This window comes from Idiotropiscis lumnitzeri, chromosome 2, assembly GCF_059441095.1.
Source record: "Idiotropiscis lumnitzeri isolate Australia: NSW breed Sydney's pygmy pipehorse chromosome 2, RoL_Ilum_1.0, whole genome shotgun sequence".
Taxonomy (NCBI): Eukaryota; Metazoa; Chordata; class Actinopteri; order Syngnathiformes; family Syngnathidae; genus Idiotropiscis; species Idiotropiscis lumnitzeri.
In genome coordinates this window covers 428,118-449,691 of record NC_142392.1, presented here as the reverse complement: position 1 = coordinate 449,691, position 21,574 = coordinate 428,118, and the positions used below count along the sequence as shown (strand labels likewise).

At 48.3% G+C, this 21,574-nt stretch overlaps 2 protein-coding genes across 10 annotated transcripts in view; both read left to right on the top strand.

Moving 5' to 3' along the window:
- celf2 (cugbp, Elav-like family member 2) overlaps positions 1-4,041 on the top strand; it is a 55,414-nt gene extending 51,373 nt beyond the window's left edge. For all 9 annotated transcript variants that reach the window (XM_088288946.1, XM_088288947.1, XM_088288945.1 and 6 more), the window contains 2 exons: positions 70-244; positions 366-4,041. In XM_088288946.1, the coding sequence (XP_088145072.1) occupies positions 70-244; positions 366-455 (265 nt within the window). In that variant the 3' untranslated portion in view covers positions 456-4,041. The remainder of the gene's footprint in view (positions 1-69; positions 245-365) is intronic.
- A 4,209-nt stretch (positions 4,042-8,250) lies between these two features.
- Positions 8,251-20,305, top strand: usp6nl (USP6 N-terminal like). The gene is made up of 14 exons (XM_088288210.1): positions 8,251-11,592; positions 14,715-14,788; positions 14,973-15,052; positions 15,137-15,176; positions 15,247-15,327; positions 15,396-15,503; positions 15,756-15,865; positions 15,970-16,018; positions 16,084-16,204; positions 16,283-16,377; positions 16,478-16,543; positions 16,640-16,739; positions 16,818-16,970; positions 18,109-20,305. The coding sequence occupies exons 1-14, from the start codon at positions 11,523-11,525 to the stop codon at positions 19,392-19,394; spliced, it is 2,433 nt and encodes an 810-aa protein (XP_088144336.1). The 5' UTR covers positions 8,251-11,522; the 3' UTR covers positions 19,395-20,305.
- Positions 20,306-21,574: the final 1,269 nt, after the last annotated feature.

Genomic DNA, 21,574 nt, shown 5'->3' with positions numbered 1-21,574 from the left:
AGCCAAGTCCACCTTGCCGTCCGTCCGTCCGTCTCGTTCTCTTTCATTTGTAATCTTTTTGTCCCTCAGGCTTTGTGAGCTACGACAATCCGGTGTCGGCGCAGGCGGCCATCCAGGCCATGAACGGCTTCCAGATCGGCATGAAGCGTCTCAAGGTGCAGCTCAAGCGCTCCAAAAACGACAGCAAGCCTTACTGATGTTAGCCTACGTGGCTAACGCTAACAGCCCCCCGAGCGCTGCTTGCGTAAGTCAACACGCACGCACGCGTGTGACCAAAACAAAGTTGAAAGAAGTTTGTGTTGTTTCTTGTCATGTTGTGCCTAACTTTCTTTTTTTTTTCGCTTTTCTCTTGTGTTCTCTTCCAGGACATTTTCTCCATGCCAACACCCCCCCCCCCCTCCTTCCCTGAAAAAAGAAACAAAAATGTTCACCATGCCGCAGGACCACCAAACTAAAACAAAAGTGTCTCAAGGTTGGTGTTTTTTTTGTATGTTTGTTTTTTTTTCTTCCCTGAGCTGAGCCGAGCTCACCCCCCCCCCATCCCCACCCCACGCTGACACCTACTGAACTTTTTCTTTGGATTTTCATCTTTGAATTTTTATTTTTATTTCTTTGTTTTGTTTTGTTTTTTGCATGTGACCTCATGTGGATGTTTTAGTGAGGTAACAACCACAAATCAATGTGAAAAAGCTGCACTCATTTGTACGAAAAACATTGAATTTGTCTTTTTTGGGGGTGAGGCGTTTTGTTTTCTTTCGGTTTTTTTTTCTCACCTTGCGTCCGTTCCTGCGCCACTTCTTCTTTTGCGTGACTTTTGACAACAAGAAAAAACAAAACTATCCTGCCAAGAGAAGGGTGGCGCCCCCGTGTGGCCCAACTTAAGACTACTTCCGCACAGTTTGGACTCTGAAGCTGTTTTTACATTTTTCAGGCCGTGTAAAGTTTTTTGATAAGGAGTTTCTCATTAAAGTCTATATATAGAACCACTTTTTCTAGAGTAGTTTCAAGGGGAAAAGAAAAAAAGGAAATAAAAGAAAAAGACATTTGGGTTGGGGGGGTTGAAATGCTACCTACTTGTGTGACCTTTTGCTGAACTGACTCCCAGACAGACAATCCGTGGTTTCAATGCACATGATGAGATGACTTATATTTTCTACTCTTTCATTGTATAGAAGTACAACAACTAAAAAAAAGACAAAAAAAAAAAACTAAACAAAAGAAAAAAGAACACACACACACACACACACACAAGGAAAACAAACGTCGGTGCTTCTCGGGAGTTTTAGTCCATCATCAAGTCCAAGACGCTCTTAATTGTCTCATGTTTTCGTTTCTTTTTTTGGGGGGGGTTTGTTTTTTTCAAGAGAAGACTTAAAAAAGAGTTTACTTGAACAATAGGCAAAGCCTTTCTTAGGAATTTGTTGTTGTTTTCTTTTCTTGCTTAACTCGTTGTCGTTTAATTAGCTCGATTCAAATGAGTCCAATCTATATCAATGAAAATCAATCTATAAATCTATATATCTCTAATGTCAGCTTGTGGAGCATCAATGTCATGATTTGATTTGTCTACGTGATGGCAACCAAATATTTAGACGTGTGTTTTGTTGTGTTTTTGTCTTATAACCGAGATTTAAATTTTTTTTTAAAAAAACTAATAGTGGAGTTTAGTGCCAAATTGGGAAGACGCTACTTCCTGCCTAGCCGCGCGCGCACGTGCGTGCGTCCGTTGTCGTCTTCTTCTTCTTCTTCTTCTTTGTGACATGATGATGATTTGCTAACACGCGTATTTTCTTCTCAGTGTTTTCATATTTAAGACGTTCTCGATTTGAAAAGAAAAAAGAAAAGTTTGTTCACTTGTGGTCTTGTTGCCTGAGAAAAATGTCATGTTTGCTTTTTAGTTGGGATTTTTGTTCTCTTTGTAAAAATGTACAAAAAAATGAAGTGCCCATGTGTCATATATATATAAATATAAATCTATATATATCTATAGACATGTGCACACGCACACGCACGCACACTCTTGTGCAAGACCTCACTTTGTTGTTGTTGTTGTTGGAATTGTTGTAGTTGTTGTTCTTCTTCTTCTTCTTGTGCGGGTGAGCCCCCGAGTGTGAACACTTCCACGGGAACCACGCACACACCTACGACGCACGCGCACAAACTTGATGAACGCACGCATACGAACATTTGCAAACCTGACACAAACACAAGTACACGTCACGACATGTACGCGCATAGACAGACACGCACACCGCAAACACACTTTCCGAACACGTACACTCACAAACGTACGTACCTACAATTGTATGTACGCGCGCGCACGCGCAAGCCTTAGCACACCACCATGTAGACCCGTTGCGGTTTGGTGCCCGACTCGGGCGCGTTGCTTTCAAGCGCGGAGCAGTTGCGCAACTGCGCGGTTGCGCAGTTGCGACGCAGCCTCGCTCGCTCCTCGTCCGCGGCAGGTGACGCCGACCGCGCCCTCGTCAAGCCAAAGTGTGTCGGTGACGCTCGTTTACGCGGCACAGCATCGTCAGTCGACCACAAAACCTCCCTCCACGCCTATTTGAGGGACTGCAAAAAAAAACAACAACAACACAAACAAAGGCAGCATTTTTTTTTCTACACGACAAGCTCACCATTGGCCTTAAGCAGGCAGGATCGCGTGCGTCATGCGTCATGACAGCTAGACCAAAAAACAAAAAAAAACAAAACCGTGAGCGCGTTTGACGCATCCTCTGGATCCGTACTCGACCGCGCTCGGACTTTTCGTCATCTTTATTTTTTTTCTTCCGTCATTGCAGTGAGCTGCGACTTCAACGCAGAGCCAAAAAAAAGATTGTCCAGTTGACAGCCAACTCAAAGATGTTTTTTAAAGCACACCTGGACTCGTGTTTATCAAATCAAGCAACCTTTTTTTTTTTTTTTATAGCTGCCCACTTTTGTGACTGATCAGCAAGTTTGACATCGAAACTAAAGTGAGCTTTTGGGCGGCTCAAAACAATCGTGCGCGTAGATACATATGCAGTATACACATCAATCGTTTTTTTTGTTTTTTTTTACAGATTTTGCTTGAGCTGCCCACAATCGCGAGTGATGCGCATTTTGCAACGTCACTCGTGTGCGACTAGTTTGTTTCCAAAGCAGGCGTGCGATTGGCTGACACACAGGAAGTAAAACGAGGCGTTCACTTGACAAGCACAAGCGTGGTTCCTAAGTGTTTTGTTTTGTTTTTGTTTGGGGTTTTTTTTTGGGGGGGGGGCGTTGGTTTCACCTGGGGGGCTCTCACGCTGCTTGTAATTTTGGATCTTGTCACTTCTCTGTCGACCTTTCTTAATTAATCACATCCTCAATTAAGTGCTATTTATGGAAACAAAATGGAAAAAAAATCCCAAGCTTGTGATTTCTTTGCATTTTGACTTGTCGAGTGTTTTGGAGCATCTAGAAAATGTTTGTGTGTGTGTTTCTTTGCTCAATGCCGCTTGTTGTTGTGTTCTTTTTTTTGTTTTCTCCAAAACTAAGAGTAAAAAAAAAAACAACAAAAAAACGTGTTTTTCTTGGTTGTGTTTTTTGTGGAGCAAACTTTTGTGTGTTTGTTTGCCGCCGCCGCCGCCGCTGATGATGACGATGATGATGATGATGACGGGGAACAACAACAACAACACGATGCTGATGCAGGCTTTCCATTCCTCCTTTCCAACTGATTGTATCATTTTGTACCGGTGCCGCTACTTTTCTACTGGACGTTGAACGACACAAAGAAAAGCAAGACGAACAAAGCGCTGTCCGTGTGGCCCGACGCCGTCAAAGTTTGGCTTTGTTTGCCGCAATTTTTGCTTTGTCACCTCTGCAAAGGTGGCGACCGTTCATCGTGTGGTCGCCCTTGACTGGCTCCTTCTCGTGTCGATTAGGTTTTTGGGTCGAATCCAAGTTTGTGGAGTTGCCGGGTTTGCTTTTTGGCTGTTTGGATTTCTGCCCTTTTTCTCTGTCTGCCACACGCGTGAAACAATAAATGTGCGTCAGCGTTTTTTCGTCAACGTTCGTTGCGGTGTGCTGCGCTTTTTTGCTTCTGTCTCTTATATTAATAGCATTTTTTTCCCTACGGCGGGCCAAACCTTGTGGAGCCTCACGTGGCCTCGGCTTGTACTTTGGTGCCTTCGCCAATGCAGCAAGTCTGAAAGGTTCCAAATTTCACGTGGCTCAGTCGAACTGGATTTGTGAAAACAAATTCTCCCGACCAGAAAATGGCGACATTCAATGGCAGACTTTTCTCTCGGGGAATGGCTTCTTGGGATTTTTTTTTTCTTTCTGCAGGTCGTGCGACACGACGGCCTCACAGTGCAAAGGTCGTAGGATCAATTCCGGCTCCGGCCTTGCTCTGTGCAGTTTGCATGTTCTTTCCTGCGTGGCTTTTCTGCGGGTACTCTGGTTTTCTCCCACATTCATTCACTAAATTGTCCCTCATGCTTGTTTGTCTTTGTGCGTGCCCTGCGATTGGCTGGCGACCAATTTGGGGTGTGACCCCGCCGACTGCCTGAAGTCAGCTGGGATAGGCTCCAGCACACCCACGAACCTCGTGAGGAGAAAACGATACAGATAATGGATGGATGATGGATCGTTCTACGTGTGGTTGTCCGGGTTTACCAAATGTCATCTGGTGAAGTTAAAGTGGTTGAGCGCTTTCAAATTTCAAAAATAATTCCAGAGGCCTCGAATTGCGCTCAAACCACCGCTTTAAAGTTGCATGTCAGGCATGCTTTTCTTCGTCTTTTTCGGTTGTGACTTTTTGGAGGGTCTTCTCGAGACAAACATGTCTCCCAAATTTGGAATTTTTCCAAGCCGTCCAGAAACACCTGAGCAAAAAAAATGTTTTTCTGGCCTGACAAGAAGAATTCCCACATTTAAGGTAAGCTCCAAATGAACTCTGAACAGGAAGTCCATTTGCTTGACCTCTTTGTTTGAAATGCACAACAAAAAAAGTGCCTTCTTTTTTTTCCCCCTCCAACATGATGATGAAGAAGAAGGCTGAAGATCTGAAGAGCGAGAAGACCTCACACTTGGCAGACAATTTTTTATTTTTCGAAAAGCAGATCAATGGAAGACATGAAAGCATCATCAGAGTCATGTCAGATGACGAGGATGAAGAAATTCAGGTCACGATGCTGAAATACCGAAAGAAAACGGACGAGCAGGAAGGATTTGCACAGAAAAATATGCACAAGTTCAAACAGCAGGTGAGTTTTTTCATTCTCTAACGGCACTTTTTTGTTTTTTGATAAAAATCAACAAAATGCTTTCAAAGTAGCCTGACAAAGTGTTTAATTTTTTGGGGGGGGAAGCTTTTCAAAGGCCCTCCTTCACCTTTTGCGGACTCATGTCTCGCCGACATTCAGCAGGTAATTAAAATGAAGTGTTAATTAAAAGGGCTTTTTTTTTTAGTTTTCCTTCCTTTTATTGAAAAAGTGACATCATCCCTGTGGGTTCTGAATGCAAAAAAACCCCGATGTGTTTTAACTGCGCTTTGCTGTCATCTTGTGGCCACTTTGGGTACTTCTATCAACATGCCAATAAATGAAAGAATTGCAGCATTTATTCGCCATTCTTCTGATTAACCACGTCAAATAACATACACTAGTGCACTCTGTCTTTACTGGTAAAACAATTCAGCACACTTGTAAAACGACTAAGGGCCACCGGTTGATACCTGTGTCTTATTAGACCCACAGGTACAACAGCAATCATATTCTGCGACAGTAACATTTTGAATGTTGACGTTACAAATCAGCTGGGTTTTTTTTTGTTGTTTGTTTTTTGTTTTTTAAGGGAAAGATGTGCAGCCTTTGTTGTTGAATGTATTTTTATCGGTTGAGATTTCTGGGGTAAATGATAGTTTCGTGAAGTGGTTTAAGTGTGAATATGTTAGGGCCAAAAATAAAAACAATAATAAACGAGAACGTTGGCGTCCAATGGTCTTGGCGGCTGGAGGTGAACCCGGAAGTGGCTCGCGGAGGGGTCGTACGGGCGGCGCATCGCCACCTGGCTGCCAGACGTCCTCCTCCGCGGCAGAGTTTGAGAAGTGGTCCGGACTTTCTGGTACACGGCCGGCCAGGGCAGGAGTCGTGCCGGCGTCGAGTTGAACGCAAGGTGAGTCTCGGTGGTCGCCGACGGAGTCGGGGGGCGAGTTGCAAGTTGTCGTCCGTGCTATGGGGACATCTGTCCGGGAACGGGAGGGACACCACGGGCTCAATTGACTGACGGCGGAGCTCCGTTCTAGCTTGGTAAAGTCCACTCAACATGACTTTATTCGACTTTATTGGGAGTCTTCTTGAATTCGTCGTCGTATTTTCATTTTGATCAAGAGTTCGCGGTCTGTTTTGTGTTGGTAAACTTTGTGTTTATTTATATTCGCCGAGGCCTACCGAGCAAACCCACCAGTGCGGGGCTAGCCGACTAGCATGAGTCGATTTCCGGTGTCCTGCTTCAAAATAAACGTTGTCTACGAATGTCATTACTTGAGAACCGTGTCGAACGCGTCGCGAATTTATAAACGTGTTTTTAGCATTGGGCCAAATCATTGGAAATATTGATGCTCATGTAAAACTCGTCAAAAGACAGGCTTATCGTTTTAATTTGAAAAGTGATCCAGTGCGGTTCCGGTTGAGATTCATTTAGAATGTGGCAGTTGACGCACTCCTTCCATTCGCGGCTTCTCATTGGCTCTCGCGTCAGTCCCCAGACTGCTCATTGGCCAAGAGGAGCTGTCAGTCAATGTGACTTGCTCACAGATGCGCTGCTATGCTAACGTCTACACAATCTGGCACGTGACTTATTTTACGCACTTTTAATTTGAACAAAAAACTATGAAAGGTGAAATGTTATTGATTGGTGGTTCTTGCGTTTTTGACAAAGCTTGGTCTGTGGACAGAAACGACGGCGTTACTGTTCGGATAGTCAAGAGACAATTTCGTTGACGAAGCTCAGGTGAATTAATTTTCACAATAAAAAGCAGAAATGTGTATGTTAAAATAAGTTGGTCATTTGAGGTCAAGTTATTACTGCACTAGTGTTAATTCATAACAACATTCACTGCATATCATTGTTTTAAGCAGATTGTGTTGTCATGTCGTGGTGCATACGTGAAACAAATTCTTGCCCCCTTCTAATTTCCATCATTCACGTTCCTTAAAACAGTCATGAACTGTGTGAGGAAGCATGATATAATAGTTAACTATGCAGTCCTCCTCAGGCTCATTTTGATAAGGGTGACAGGAAGTGATGTCATTTGCTTGACAGCAATGCGTCTTTCCATCCCTCCTGTCCTGCTTCAGGATAATGCGGCTTAGCTGCAGTTGGGAGATTTACACTTGCGAAAGGTGTGTGTGTGTGTGTGCGTGCATGCGTGCGTGCTCTTGGGAGTGTGACCCAGTAAACGAGAACTAGCTGGGACAAACGTCATCCGACTGGCAGGCTCTGGTCATCTTCAGCTCTCCGCTGCCTTCCCGGTGTGTGATGACAGCAGCAGGATGTGTCAGGCTGCGACGGGACTATTTGCCTCGTCAGCTTTTACTCGAAATATTGTGTCCGTCGCCGTTGAAGGGATCAGCTTGCACCCCTGTCACTAACAAAGCAACGTTCATGCAAAAAAAAAAAAAAAGGCAATTCCAATGGTCTGTCATTAAGAAAAAAAACAGCATAAAAAATACGTCGTTGTGGTTCCGAGTTGTTAAAAGAAACATTTTGTAGATTTTGTGGGTTTGCTTGCCAGCCAAAGTGTCCTTGCGCAAGGTCTTGGCTGGTCCAGGACCGAACAGAAGATGAAAAAGGTCGTGGGGTCAAGGAGTGCAAAATGTCTTTGCAGTCATTTTCTTCCTGCCGGCGAAATTTGGGACAAAGTGGTGACATTTGCCTTCTTTTATTAGCCGGGCAGCGGCTTAGCAAAGTCCAAATTAGTGTGTGGTGCGAGTTTTCCGGTGTCTCTGACCTCAGAGTGTGTGACAAGTCATTTTTTTGTGTGTGCAGGTCATGAGTGCCTTGAAGGAGGAAAAAGTGGACAACGAGCGTACCCGTCCCGAGATTCGCCCGGCCTGGCCAGACCTGCCCCCGGGCTGCCGCCATGAGTAGGTTGAAGATTTTGTTTACTTGATTTCATTAGTCGGCATTCCAAAACTTGACATTCCTTGGAAATTGATAAAGACATGACCGGCATGCTCCGATAGGACGGAGCACAACTCGGAGTATCGACGGTGCCTCAATGACAAGTGGGCCAGTCGATGCCTGACGAGGTCAAAATGTAACGTCGCCCTTCATTTGACAATTTTATTGTGGCGAAATTGGCACTGTGCTCAATGATGTGCCAACCCTGCTCGATAGAAAATAAAAAAGGAGCCGAACCTTTGCTCTTTGGACAAGCAAGCGGATGAAGTGAGCCGCGGCCGTGCCAGGAAGTTCTGCTCGCTGGCCGGCCGGCTGGCATCTCGCCGGCGTCAGCAGCTACCCCGACTACCGCGCGTTGTTGGCCTGCTCTGCTCGGCGCTCGTCCGTCACGTCATGCGGCGGCTTTGTCTGCTGAGCCGAGGTTCGCCTCTGAGCCAAAACCGAACGCGGGATGATCGCCGCTTTGACTCGGATCGAAAGCGGCACGGAGAAAAAAAGCAAGACGAATTTAATTGAAGAAGCCTCATCATCTCAAACGGAGGTAGCCGGCGGGAGTCTTAATCCTTTTCGGGGGCCGCGAGGTCACGGAGGGTTGCATTGTTGCCAGGGCAACCTACGTGGACCGTTGGCCGGTGACATTAAGCGAGCGCTGTTGAAGTAAAGTGCTGCTGGACACCTTCAACATCGTTACCGCCAAAATGCACGTGCGATGAGCTGGCGGGTGAGCAAAAGTGGAACCACACCTGTCAGCATTTTGGTGGCCATCTAAGCTCCTCCTCCTTTTTAGTGCGTGTGTGTGTTTGCGCCTGCGCTTAAGACATCGAAAGACTCATGCAACAGAAGCATTGAAGCTGCTTTTAGTTGATCAAAATGAGGCCTGACCAAAGAGACGTTTGTGTCTTAACACAAACCGCGTGCCAGCCAAAAATGAAAAGAAATTCTCCCCTGAATAATTAATTGATGAAGTCTCAGTCTGAGCTCGCTCGCAATGTCGATATCCGGAGCTCGTTAGGCTAATTAATCCCCCCCCGCCGCCGCTGCACATAAAAGTGCTCGAAGCGCAGGGGCGGGTCCCTTGATGTCACGCAGCAATTGGATGAAAATGTCTTGGAATCCTCCAATATTCCACGATGGAGCTCCGGCTCCTCTTCTTATTCGCGGCTTAGTTTGCTTTTTGCCGAGTCATATTTTCGGGGCAGTTCTCGGCAAATGTTGGGATCTGGTGCCGAGCCTTGGCAAGGAGCGGCAGATATGGCGGCTGGGCTGAGCGACGGTTAGCGTTTCGGTCCAGGGAATGTGAAGAGAATGAAATGTCAGTCTTGTCAAAACATGAAAACATTTTGCGCTCCAAAGTTGACCTCTTGGATTAAAGTTGGTTTTATGGAAACTTTGTCTTACGGAATGTGAATAAGAATGAGCTCTTTGTTTCTTTTCTTTTTTACAAATCTTTTCTTAACAGAATAATTGACTTATTTTAAACCCAAAGATGATTTTACTTGAACATCTGCAATCAGTCCATTTTTGTAACTTTACAAACCTAAAACTGAACTGATAATTTGGACTGTGTAACAGCAGTTTTGTCTTCTCGGTGACATGAAAAGAAATAAATGTCCTTGTCGTTGTCGTCGCCTCCCGCGTCGCGCAGCTTCCTCCGCTTGAAAGCCGAGGGCGATTCCGGAATGAGGGGTAAGCCCCCCCCCACATCCGAAGTTCCCGCTGTGAGAAAAGGCTGCCCAGCCTCCCCAATGAAAGCAAACGTTGCGCTCGCGGCCACCTTTTGCACGCTTTTAACGGCCTTTCTCAACCTCGCGTCTCGTTCGCACCCGGCAAAATGCGCTTCGTCCACCCTCCTTGCAGTTGACCGTTTTATGTCTTGATGAAAGACGTGATCTGATCACGTGTGTGTGCGTGCGTTGTCTGAGCTGGGATGCGGGCGGAGGCGCAAGACAGGAAGAAAGCTTTGCTGGAGTATGATTACATCTGGAGGCAAAGAGGGCAGCAAGAGGAAATGAAATCTGGGGGGGCTTGAGTGCTTTAATGACCGCGTTTCACAGTACACACACTGTTGACATCACTGAACACTCGCACACCGACTACGCACTCAACTCGCCAAGTTTAGCATGGAAATGTGAATTGTCGAGCAATGACGCTCCCCAGCCAAAAACCGCAAATGTTCTTGTCATCACGAAGCCCAAAATCAAATACCTCGCCAACGATGGAGAGCCAAACATCATGAGGTGTGTTTGCTCTTCTTTTGAACGTGTGTTTTGCTTCAAGATGAGGGCACCAAATCGCTCCTCGCTCCACATCGCAACAAAAGGCCCATCTCTCTTTCTACGTGCTCAGATATGCCGGAGGGATTTTCGACACCGCTCGAAGCGCGTCTGAGTTTTTTTGTACAAAATGTCCGCCGCGGCCTCGCAACTGGGAGCGGGAGGCATGGCAACGTGGCTAATTAGACCTTGCGGCTCATGGCGCCAGGACACGCTGTCACCCGTGTCGCACCGCGCCGCACACGTGATTGACGCCCGCGTCCGTCTCTTTAAGACACGTGTCGCCGAGGATGCTGGGAAATAGTTTTTGCGAGCAAAAATTCACAAAATTAAAATAAAAGACATGTTTCATCATATGCTTTTGAGAAAAATTGGGATTTCAAAAACTAAAATCGTACTTTGAAAACAGAACACTTTTAAAAAAAAGTAACATTTCAAACTACGTTTATATAAAAATGTTTTGGAAAAAAGTGCAGTTAAAATAAAACACAAAATACAATTAAGTTAGATGAGGCATTAAATAGAATAATCACATTGTCTTATCAAAATAATAGTTAGAATCTGTGCTATAAAGTAATCCTTTTACAAATTTTGGTTTTGAATCAAATAACACGTTGATGCTGAGAAAATTTGAAGTTGTTTCAATCTTTCAAAGCCAACAAATTGCGTCGCTATTGTTGGCGTCGTTGTACCTAATCAGTTGTCCGTTGTGCTGTTTTTTTTTTTTTAAATGAGCTTGTTAAAAAGTGCGAGCACGTGCTTCCTGCCACCCTCCCTTCTTGCGGCCGTCCTCAGGAGGACGGCGAGGGAAAGCGAAAGCTGGGGTGAGGGCGCACATTCATTTCCGTTGAGAACACGTGCGGTGGCAGGAGGAGCAGGAGGAGGAGGAGGCGGTGTCCTGCCACTTAGAAGCACCTCGCCACCGCGTCGCCGCTTCTCTCTTATTCATGACGAGAGCTTGTGAGGATGTGCCGGCGGCATGCGACCGGCGGCGGCAAGACAACCACGACAGGAGCCAGAATGATTCCAACCGAGGAGAGACGACGAAGCCCCCCACCCCGGGACCCCCCCGGCGGCGTGCGGCTCTGAGCGGGCATGCAGGTGCTGCAGATGGTTAAGGAGCTGGTATCGCCGTCGAAGCGCCGGGCCGCCGCTGCCCTTGGAGGTGTGTGTGTGTGTGTGTGTGCGCCTTCGCCGCAAGTTAGCTTTCAACTTGCATTTGCTATCACCGGTCTGCATTTCGACAACTTGCTCAACTTTAAACTGTTCAATTCTTCGCAATTGCAACGGGAGTGCGTGCGTGCGTGCCGCGCAAGGAATAATGAAAGCACGCCTCTCACACTCATGTAAGACGTCGGCACTCCCTGCCCGGACTTGTGTGTTCCGTGTCCTGATTGGTCGCTTGTGTGTGCAGGGTTGATGATGGTGGCGATGCCTCAATGGTTTGCGCTTTGTCGTCTGCGTCGGCCCGCAAAGACCAACTGACTTGACGCGCAGTGAAAGCGCAAGCACGGCAAGCGCGCTTCAAGCGACGCGACTCGAGTGCCTTTGTGGAATTTCATTTGACCAAACGTGGAATACGTCTCCCTGTGGCAACTTGCTGCTCGGAGCGAAGTTGAAGCAAGGCCAGGAGCTTCATTTTGTTCGTCAATTTAGCCTAAGACAAAAGTAGTGCTCCGCTGCTGCCTTCTGGCATCAAGAGGCAGGAGGGAGGAACATAAATGACTTGCCGATCTCGCAATTCATGGCTGGGCTTGGTCCTCAGTACTCTTTTCTTTTCTTTTCTTTTCTCTCTCTGTCTTTCTTTCACTTATTTTCGAGACACACAGCTGGCTACTTTCGTGAGCTCTCTTGTAACTTTAACCAGTTGGGCCCTGCTCGTGTTTTGTTGGCACTCGTGTCACTTAAGCGTCTTTTGTGACATTTTGTTAGTCACTTTAGCGTGTTTTCTTCGCTCCACTCTCGAGTTGGCGTCTTTCATGAGCTTTAGTGTCCCTGTTGCTCATTTTGGTACTGCAAGTCTCACTTTAGTGTGTTACTCTTCTGTCGCATTAAGTTCAGCGTGTTTTTTTTTTTTTTTTCATCCCACCCGAGGCGAACCTTAGCATGTTTTATTAGCTCTGCTCTCTGTTAACTCATTCACTGCCATTGACGGCTTTGGAAGCCCAAAAATAAAAGGTCTTTTCTGTGGCGAGCAGTTAAGCTGGTTTGGCTAGCTCTGGTGTTGCAAAAGTGTTTGTTGTTAGCTATAGCATCACCTTAGCAAACTGTTGTGCTTTTCAATGTGTGAAGGTGTCACGTCCCGTTTTGCTCGTGTTTGGCGCAAGTCGGTGCTCTCGGCCGGCGCGTGCCGTCCTAACGGGCGTTTAATGGCCGCCCTCCATCATCGCGCCGTGTCACATTTTTCATGTTGGGGCGAAGAGCGACAAGTAAAGGAATGTGCCGTTTGCGGGGGCCCGTCGTCTGTGGCGCCGCTCGGCCGTCCAACAGAACCGGCCTTGTTGCGGTCGTCGGAATGTCGCGAGTGGGAATGAGAAGGCGCGCATTGTGAGCGCTCACGCCGGTCGCCGTCACTCGTGGCGATGGGAGAGGTCGCTCGGTGCTCGTCGTCGCTCGCGGTTCAGGGATGACGCCCCCGCCGGAAGACCCCACAAAAGGTAATAACGACACCTTTGCCAATGCAGGTGGGGTGCAAAGGTCAGGCACGGCGACGGCCACCGGGGCTCGAACGGAGCAAAAAGCTCTCATTTACCGATCAATCGGTGACGTCATCGATCGCTCTGCAAAATAAGACGTCTCCTTCAATGCAGGGATGTTCTGTGCTGTCATCGCTTTCAGCAAATAACGGCCTGATTATTTTAGTTTTGTTTTGTTTTTTCGCTAAATGAATTCAAGCAATGCCGAATTGCCCGTTGGCTTTTATTTTTGACAACAACGCGTGTGACGTAACGGCCGGATGTTGTGAGGAGGCACGCCGTGGAACCCGTGTCCGTCCGTCTTAAGTGTGACGTGGCCTCACACGAGCGTGTGGATCATGACACGCCATCGCCGATGATGTGGCGCACTTGCACGCGTTGCGCTCGTTTGTGTGCTGACAGACAGATGATGAGGATGTCAAACGGCGCGCTGTCGTCATCAGCGGAATGCTTTGAAGCGCTCGCAAATCAAAGGAAACGTGTGAATATACGCTACAACGTTTCCAAATTGTCGGCTCTTTTTTTATTTTGAACATAAAAAAAATGTTGGGACAGTTTGAATAGTTGAGGAAATGCGAAAATTGGAGTTTGTCACGCGCGAAACGTTAATGTGGTGCCGAAACCAGAGGACTTGTGTTGTTGCACGCCACTTGGATTTTGTCTCCGCTCGCGCAGACAACATCTGAGGCGGCTGCAAACAAATGAGATCCCGACTGGCGCCCGCACTGCCGTCACTTTGGCTTTTTCTCTTTTGCTGGTAACCGTTGTTATGGAGTGCAGCTGGAGGTCACGTGCGCACTCGTCAAGGCTCTCAAGCGTGTTGTTATGCTAATGATGCTCATTGTTGGTTGGCATGACAATCAGAAGTTCGCAAACGCCCGCAAGTTTTCCTTCAGCATTCTTTTTTTTTTTTTTGGGGAAGCAGTGTTTTTGGCATCATTTCTTCAAGCGTATGTTTTTGAAATATTTTAAAAACGTTCAAGCATTTATTTTTGAAGCATTGTTTTAGTTTTTTTAAAGCCTTATTTGTTGGCTCTTTTTTGAAACGTGTGTTTGTCCGAGTGATTTTATTTTGAATTGAAGCGAAGGAAGAATCCACACATCAAGCATTAGAACACGACTTCTTGCAAATGTCCTGTGACTCTCCTACTGTGTTGTACTTTTTTGAAGATGCGTAGTTTGCAACTGACATTTCTGATTCTGGTTTTTTTTTTTTGTTTTTTTTTATTTTTTTTTTATGACATGAGCACTGTAGTGTTCTAACAGGATTCAAGTGTCCAAAAAGGTCAGGCGGAATTCCTGTGGCGGTCACAATGGAACTGTGATCGAGTTTGCCAAGTTGTCTTGTTGTTTAGCGACACTAACAAAAAACGAAAAAAAAAAATCTGCATCTTGACGACTAAGGTGTCCAAATATTTGTGCCGGTTCCGCTTTTACCCGGGAAACTTCCAACAGACCTCCGCCGAGGCCCAAAAACAGGAGAATTTCTTCAACATGTTTCCTCAGCACTAAACTCTCGAGCGCTTCTGTTTTTTTCTTTGCATGTTTTGTTCACCTTTGTCTTCTTGTGTTGTGCGTGTGCGTGTCTCAGCGTCTGACAGCGATCCAGATGCCGCCGTGAAACTGGAGCAGGAACGGGCTGAGATTGTGGCCAAATATGAAAAGGTTGGCACGCTTTTCTGGAGACACACACACACACACACACACACGCCGTCATGCGACTGCTCGATTGTGTTGGTCGCTTGAGTGAGCCGGTTGACTCGCGACAAACGTGCGGCAGACGCTTGGACGCCAGCTGAACTTGTGCACTCCAACGTTTCCGCAGCGCCGCCTTGTGTTTTGGTTTCAGGGAAAAGAGGCCAGCGTGGAGCCGTGGGAGGACGCCGACTTCAACCTGTACAAGGTCATTGACCGCTTTGGCTTCGTGCAGTAAGGACACACACGTTGCGCATGTGCTGTAACCCGCCAGATGTCCACATCTGGCTGAATGTCTTTCATCTTTCTTGTTTGAAGCGAGAACGAGCTTCCGTCCTACGACTCGCTGGAGGAAAAGGTTGTCCGTCTTCCCTTGAAAAAGCTTCCGTTGTCTATTTCTTGGCTGATGACCGACCTGCTTTGCGCAGCACAAGCACACAGAATTGGAGAGGACCACCAAGTGGCTGAAGATGCTGAAGAGTTGGGACAAATACAAGAACAGCGAAAAGGTCCGTTCTCCTCTGTTGTCATGCAAGAGGCCTACAAAAGTCTCAAGTTGATTTTCGCTCCCACGCAGCTGGTGCGGAGGATCTACAAGGGAATCCCGCTGCAGCTCCGGGGAGAAGTTTGGTGCCTCCTGCTGGACGTTCCCAAAATCAAGGAGGAGAAGAAGGACTTCTATGAGGTGCTCACTGCCTGCCACGTGTTGTTGATGATGAAGATGAAGATGATCAGAGCTGGGCAGTTTGTCCCAGGGGCGGAACAATCCGGCCGACCATTTATCAAAATACGGCCGGCGTGTCGAGGCCGGAAGGGTACCGAGATTGCGTCCGTAAGGCAGGGGACTGACTGGCAAAAAAGGGTCAAGTGATGATGATGATGATGATGTTTCTGCGAGTGCGTCGTGACTTTGGTGTTGCTTTGGGCTGCTCTCCAGAAGTTGAAGGCCAGAGCCAAGGGCTCGTCTCCGGACATCCGCCAAATCGACCTGGACGTCAACCGAACCTACAGGGACCACATCATGTTCATGCATCGCTACGACCTCAAGTGCGTTCCTCACAAAATGCAAACGCGTCGTCTTTCGGGCAAATCACGACTCCCGTCCAGTCGAATGAGACTCAGCCGTGTGTCGCTTTGTTTGTGCTTTGCAGGCAGCAGGCTTTGTTCCACGTACTGACGGCCTACTCCGTGTACAACATGGTGAGTCTTGCGGGAAGGTCGCTGGCGCGAGCGGCGTTCCTCATCCGGCGTGTGCGTGTCGGCAGGAGGTTGGCTACTGTCAAGGCATGAGTCAGATCACGGCGCTGCTGCTCATCTACATGAACGAAGAGGACGCCTTCTGGGCATTGGTCAGGCTGCTGTCGGGACACAAGCACGCCATGCACGGTGGGGCGCCGCCCACATCGCCGCCCGCGTGGCTGCTCGGATCATTCTAATGTGGCGCCGCCCGCGCATCTTCCGTAGGGTTTTTCGTCCCCGGCTTCCCCAAGCTGCTGCGCTTCCAGGAGCATCACGACCGCATCCTGAAGAAGATGATGCCCAAGCTCAAGCGTCACCTGGTGAGAAGCCGCTTTGACTCGGCCACATGACGTCAAACCGTCTCGCCTTGAAGCGGCCTCGGAATCCTCGAATGTCATGCGTGCTTTGTGTCTCCTCTAGGACAGCCAAGAGGTCCTGAGCAGCCTGTACACCATGAAGTGGTTCTTCCAGTGCTTCCTGGACAGAGTGAGCGCTTGACAAACAAAAGAGCTGACCTCCTGAAGATAGGGAAGCGCAAACAAAGTGTAAATATCTGTCTGCGCTTTGGTTTTGTCCTCCCAGACTCCCTTCACTCTCACTCTCAGGATCTGGGACATCTACATCCTGGAGGGCGAGAGAATTCTTCCTGCTATGTCCTACACTGTCCTCAAACTGCACAAGAGTGAGTCCGCTGTGTTGTGGTCACTGTCAGCAAGTCCCACCCAATTTTGTAAGCCACGCTCCGCTACGCTGTCCCCAGAGCACCTGCTGAAGTTGTCCATGGAGGAGCTGGTGGACTTCCTGCAGGTGACCTTGTCCAAAAATTTCTTTTTCCATGACGACTTTGTGGTGGAGCAGCTGCAAGCCTCCATGGCCGAGCTGCGGAGAGCCAAGCTGGAGCTGCCGGCGCCAGGTACTGCTTTTTGCCGCCGTTGACAAGTTGGAGTACGTTTATCGCTGTCGCGCTCGTTTGAAAAATAAAAATGCAACTCCAACGCGTGTGGAGCAGCAACGCTTACAAGAAAGAAGAATTGTCCGTCTTGTAGTTGAGCTCAGTGCTGCCTGGCATGTTGTGGCCCGACGTGGTACTGCAGCTTTGCCGCCATCCTCTGAGAAAGCATGACAAGTTGGCGGCGACTTATCAAGTGCAATTTGTCGGGGGGTTTACTGTCGCATTTTTCTTTTGTCTTCTGCTTAACCTTCCTCTCTTCTTGCTCTTCTTCTGAACAAATGTTAGTCAAGCACTACAAAAAGGTGGCCATGAGCGGGGGCCACATTCGCACCTACGACACCAACCGGTGGGATTTTTTGACTCTCTCCCTTTCTTTCTTTCTTTCTTTCTTTCACTCTCTCACGCTCATGTCCATTCGTCTGGCAGTCCGCCTGTCTGTCCGTCCGTCCGTCCTGTCTGTGGCTTGTCTGTCCAGCGCGAGTCTTCCTCGCCACGACCTTTCCGTTGAGACGCCTTGCATTTATGTGGAGCCCCTCCATTGGCTGACGCTGCTTCTCTTTTGTCGCTCTCCTTTTTTTAAATGATGCACCAAAAAAAAAAAAGAAAATGCTCCATGGCTGAAGGAAGACAAATGGTCGTGCGCACTTAAAATGAACACTTTGGAGCACCACAGAATTTTTGGAGTCGACCCACCAAGAAGTCCTTTCCAGGGATGATTGCCCCATCGAATTGTTGTTGACAGTTTGGTCCGCGAGGTTGTTTTCTTTCGTATTTAACGAGAGGCCTTCCTGCAGCGACCGCCTCCTCGTCAGACTCCGTCGGTCCCGTTCCGTGCCGAAGCCCCCCCCCCCCCCCCCCCCCCCAGGCAACTTTCCAAACAATTCCCGTCCTAAGACTTGCGTGTCTTTGAGTTTTGTGTCATTGATGTGTCGTCCTGAATGGAACTGTCGTTTCGTTGGCAGTGGACTTGCATGACTCCATGTCCCTGTTGTGATGTGATGTGATGTCACTGCGCACCGCCGCCTCCACCAATGACTTTGCTTTCCGTTTCATTCCCGGTTGGACTTTCCATTCACTTGCTCTGTTTGTTGTCTCTCAGGTCAAGATGAGGAGTTCCCCAAGCGACCTCTCGGGCAGCTTCCTGAGCTGGCGCTCAACCATTTGGGCAACGGCCAGAGCCACACGGAGCCGGCCGAGCCCCCGAAGCCGCCCACTCCGGTACCGGGCAGTCGCCCCCCGAGTCGCTTGCGCCGAGACTCTCTGGACAAGTCCGTCCACCGGCGTAAGGCCGCCGACGGCAGGGAAGCTCACCATAAGGTGGCCTCCAATGGGCAGCACTTGCCAGAACGAGGGGCCACGCCCACCCCCAGGCCACAGAGACACGGTGTTGCCCACCACCACACCAACATCCGAGACGTCGGGCCACGCTGGTTCAAACCGTCCGAAACCAAGCTGGAAGCGGCCAAGGCCATGGCGGCCCGGGAGAATCCGCAGAACCGGGCGGCGGCGACATCCCCCGCCCCCTCCTGCCAGGATGACGCCCAGCAGCCAACCAAGGGCTCGGTTCCCGGCGCCAACCGCGGTTCCAACGCCTCCCAGTACGACAATGTGCCCGGACTACTGGAGCCGGAGTTTGAGATCCTGGAGCTGGAGAGACCCCCGACCAGGATGCGCACTCCTCATAGTGAGACACCCTCCTACGGCGTGGTGGCCGGAGCTCCCGCGTCCTCCGGCGGGAATGTGTTGCCGCCACAGTCAGAGACCAGGATGCCCTCGCACGTGCCCCCGCTGTCGTTTGCTCACCAACATCCTCACCACAACCGCTTCCCCGCAAACCACAACCATTACCCAGCCCCTACTGAGGTCCCCATCTTTCACCCGGGGTTGAGACACTACGACACGGCCGACGGGGAGCACACCTACACCGCCGCCAGGCGAGCGGCCAACAACATCTCTCCGGAGCGAGCCCTCATGAACTACTTGGCAACCCACCGCAGGGAGCCGCCGCCCACCCGGCGCAGTCCTCGACCGTCCCCCTTGCACCTGGAGGCCCAGGGGAGCGCCACCCCACTCTACCTGCAAAAGCTCACCTCCACCGCACAGGTGCATGCCGCTTTGGACTACAGACTGGAGGGCCGCGTCAGGTTCCTCCCGGAAGGCCAAGCGCCCTCGGAGGGACCGCCGCAGTCCCCGGGCGGGATGCCTCGCTCGCCCAGCTTCCAGAGAGCCCAGATGTCTCCCGTGGAGGTATTTGAATTCCCGGACGACAGCGGTGGCGGGCCGCGGCGGGCAGTCGTGCAGCAACAGCTCCCCCGGCTGTTCGGAGGAGCGCACTACAAGCACGCGCAGGAGGCCTTCGCCCTGCAGGAGTCCATGCTGCTCTGACTGCGGCGGCGGTCGCACGGGAGGCCGCTCGTGTGCAATTCAGTGCACAACTCTTTCCTACTAGTCTCCTTTTTTCACTACTGACTTGAGTGAAAATGCTCAAGCGGCGAGTCAGAGGCATGCCAGCCGCTCACCATTTTACTTTCAACAGGGAATTGAAAACTTACAAAGGCTGAAGAATTAATTTTATTTTTGAATGTAAATCTTAACAACAGGCGAGACTATAAATATATATGTATAAATATATATATATATTTTTTTTTCGAGATGGATATGTACAGTTTTTGTTAATACCCTTTACTTGAGAGATGAAACGTGAGCGTCCTTCTTTATTTTTGTTACTAGTACGAGTTAACTCTGACACTTGCAAGCTGAGGAAGGAACTCAAGTCCGCCACCACTCACTGGATAGCATTGACCTTTTCATGCAGCTCCATTTTTTTTTATTCTGTTCTTATTTAAGTATGACGTGTTGACCCCTGATTAACTGAAGTGCAATCGTTTTGCTTTTTTGTTGTAATATACTGTGAGTACTGTACCATGAGGCCAGCCTCGTCTTTTGTCGTTGATTAGAAACACAAATATCATTTGTGACGGCTAATAATCTTTGGTTTTTGTCTGACAGCGTCACTACATTTGCAATGTAACTTAGATGCCATGTTTCGTTTTGTTTTTTCATTCGCGTTTGTCTTGAAAATGCTCTTATCTTGACTCAGACGACTTGCAGTCTGCGCGTTTTTTTTTGGTCAACACTGTTAGTGGACTACTTACTGTTTTGCGTAAACACGACATGCGTTGGTGACACTCTTTTCGCTGTGTTGCTGTTTCCGTTTGACATTCCTCCAAAGACTAATTGCACATGTGCATTTGGATCATTTTGATTAATAAACAAAGTTGAAGTGCAAATTGCAACAGTTGTTTCTCTGATGTCTTGGCACCAACAAAAACTGGCTGAAGCCTGCTCCCCTGTGGCTGACTCGTTGTGATTGGTGTGGATGGCCGGCAGTTCACCACACTTTTTATTGATTTTTTTTTTTTCAAGCTTTCAAAAAATTATCCACAACGTCCACACTGTGATCATCAGTGGTCGCTAGTCTTGGATTTTCACTTGCTGCATTTTGAAACTGGCAACACATTCAGATCATGTGTTGTGGCCTCCCCCTAGTGGTGCATGAAAGAATCACTCTGAAATGTCCAAAGTGCCTTGGACTTCATTTGTTCAGTTCAGTGACATTTCAATTGAAGGTGCTATGCAGTCGCGTCATCTATTAGAATTTTTGAAACATTTATTTGGATACAATTTTAATGAACAAAATAAGGTCACTGACGGTATAGCGGTACACTGGCCCGAGTTGTGTGCGGGCAGCGTGGGTGTCTATGTCTGCCCTGTGACTGGCTGGCGACCAGTTCAGGGTGTAGTGCGCCTTTCGCCCGTAGTCAACTGGGATAGGCTCCGGCACGCTCCCGCGACCCTGTACAGGATAAGCGGTGTGGATAATGACATGACATGAATAAAACAATTTCCATGATGGACAGGACCGGTCGCTCGGGAATATGAACATTTTTTTGCCAAAATTCCAGATGGCCATCCCAGAACAAGGAAGGGGATAAGACCTCTAAGAACAAGGAAGACCACAAGTGTGAGGGAAGCACTTCTGAAATATCTGAGGAATTGTGAAGGTGCGGGACATCCTGTCATCCAACAGGTGGCAGTATGCACCGAAATGTTGCTTGCAATCTGCCATTACTTGAAAGCAGAAGAAGCAGCAGCAACACTGTAAAGGCCCTAAAGTGACATAGAAGAAAAATGAACTCGCCAATGCTTTTTGTTTAATGTGCATGCATGTCGAGACAACAAGCGTGGAAGAGTGCCCTCGAAAAATCACTTCTTGCGTGGACAGCGACTCAGCCAGTCGCACTCTTTTGAGGTCATTCGAGTCTGATCACTGATCAACAAGTTCCCGTCTGATTCAAGATGGGTGTACTCTCACTTCTCTTTGTATCGACACAGCCGTCACGTCTCCCCCGAGGTGGGGAAGAAAAACAAAGCAAATATCAAGTCATTAAAAATCCTTTTTCGTTGAAATCAATGAGAAGAAATCATTTCCAAAATGGCCCCTGAGGTGAATGGGAAATTTGACTTCATGTTCAGCTTGGAAATTTGCAGTCTCCACTTTCTGT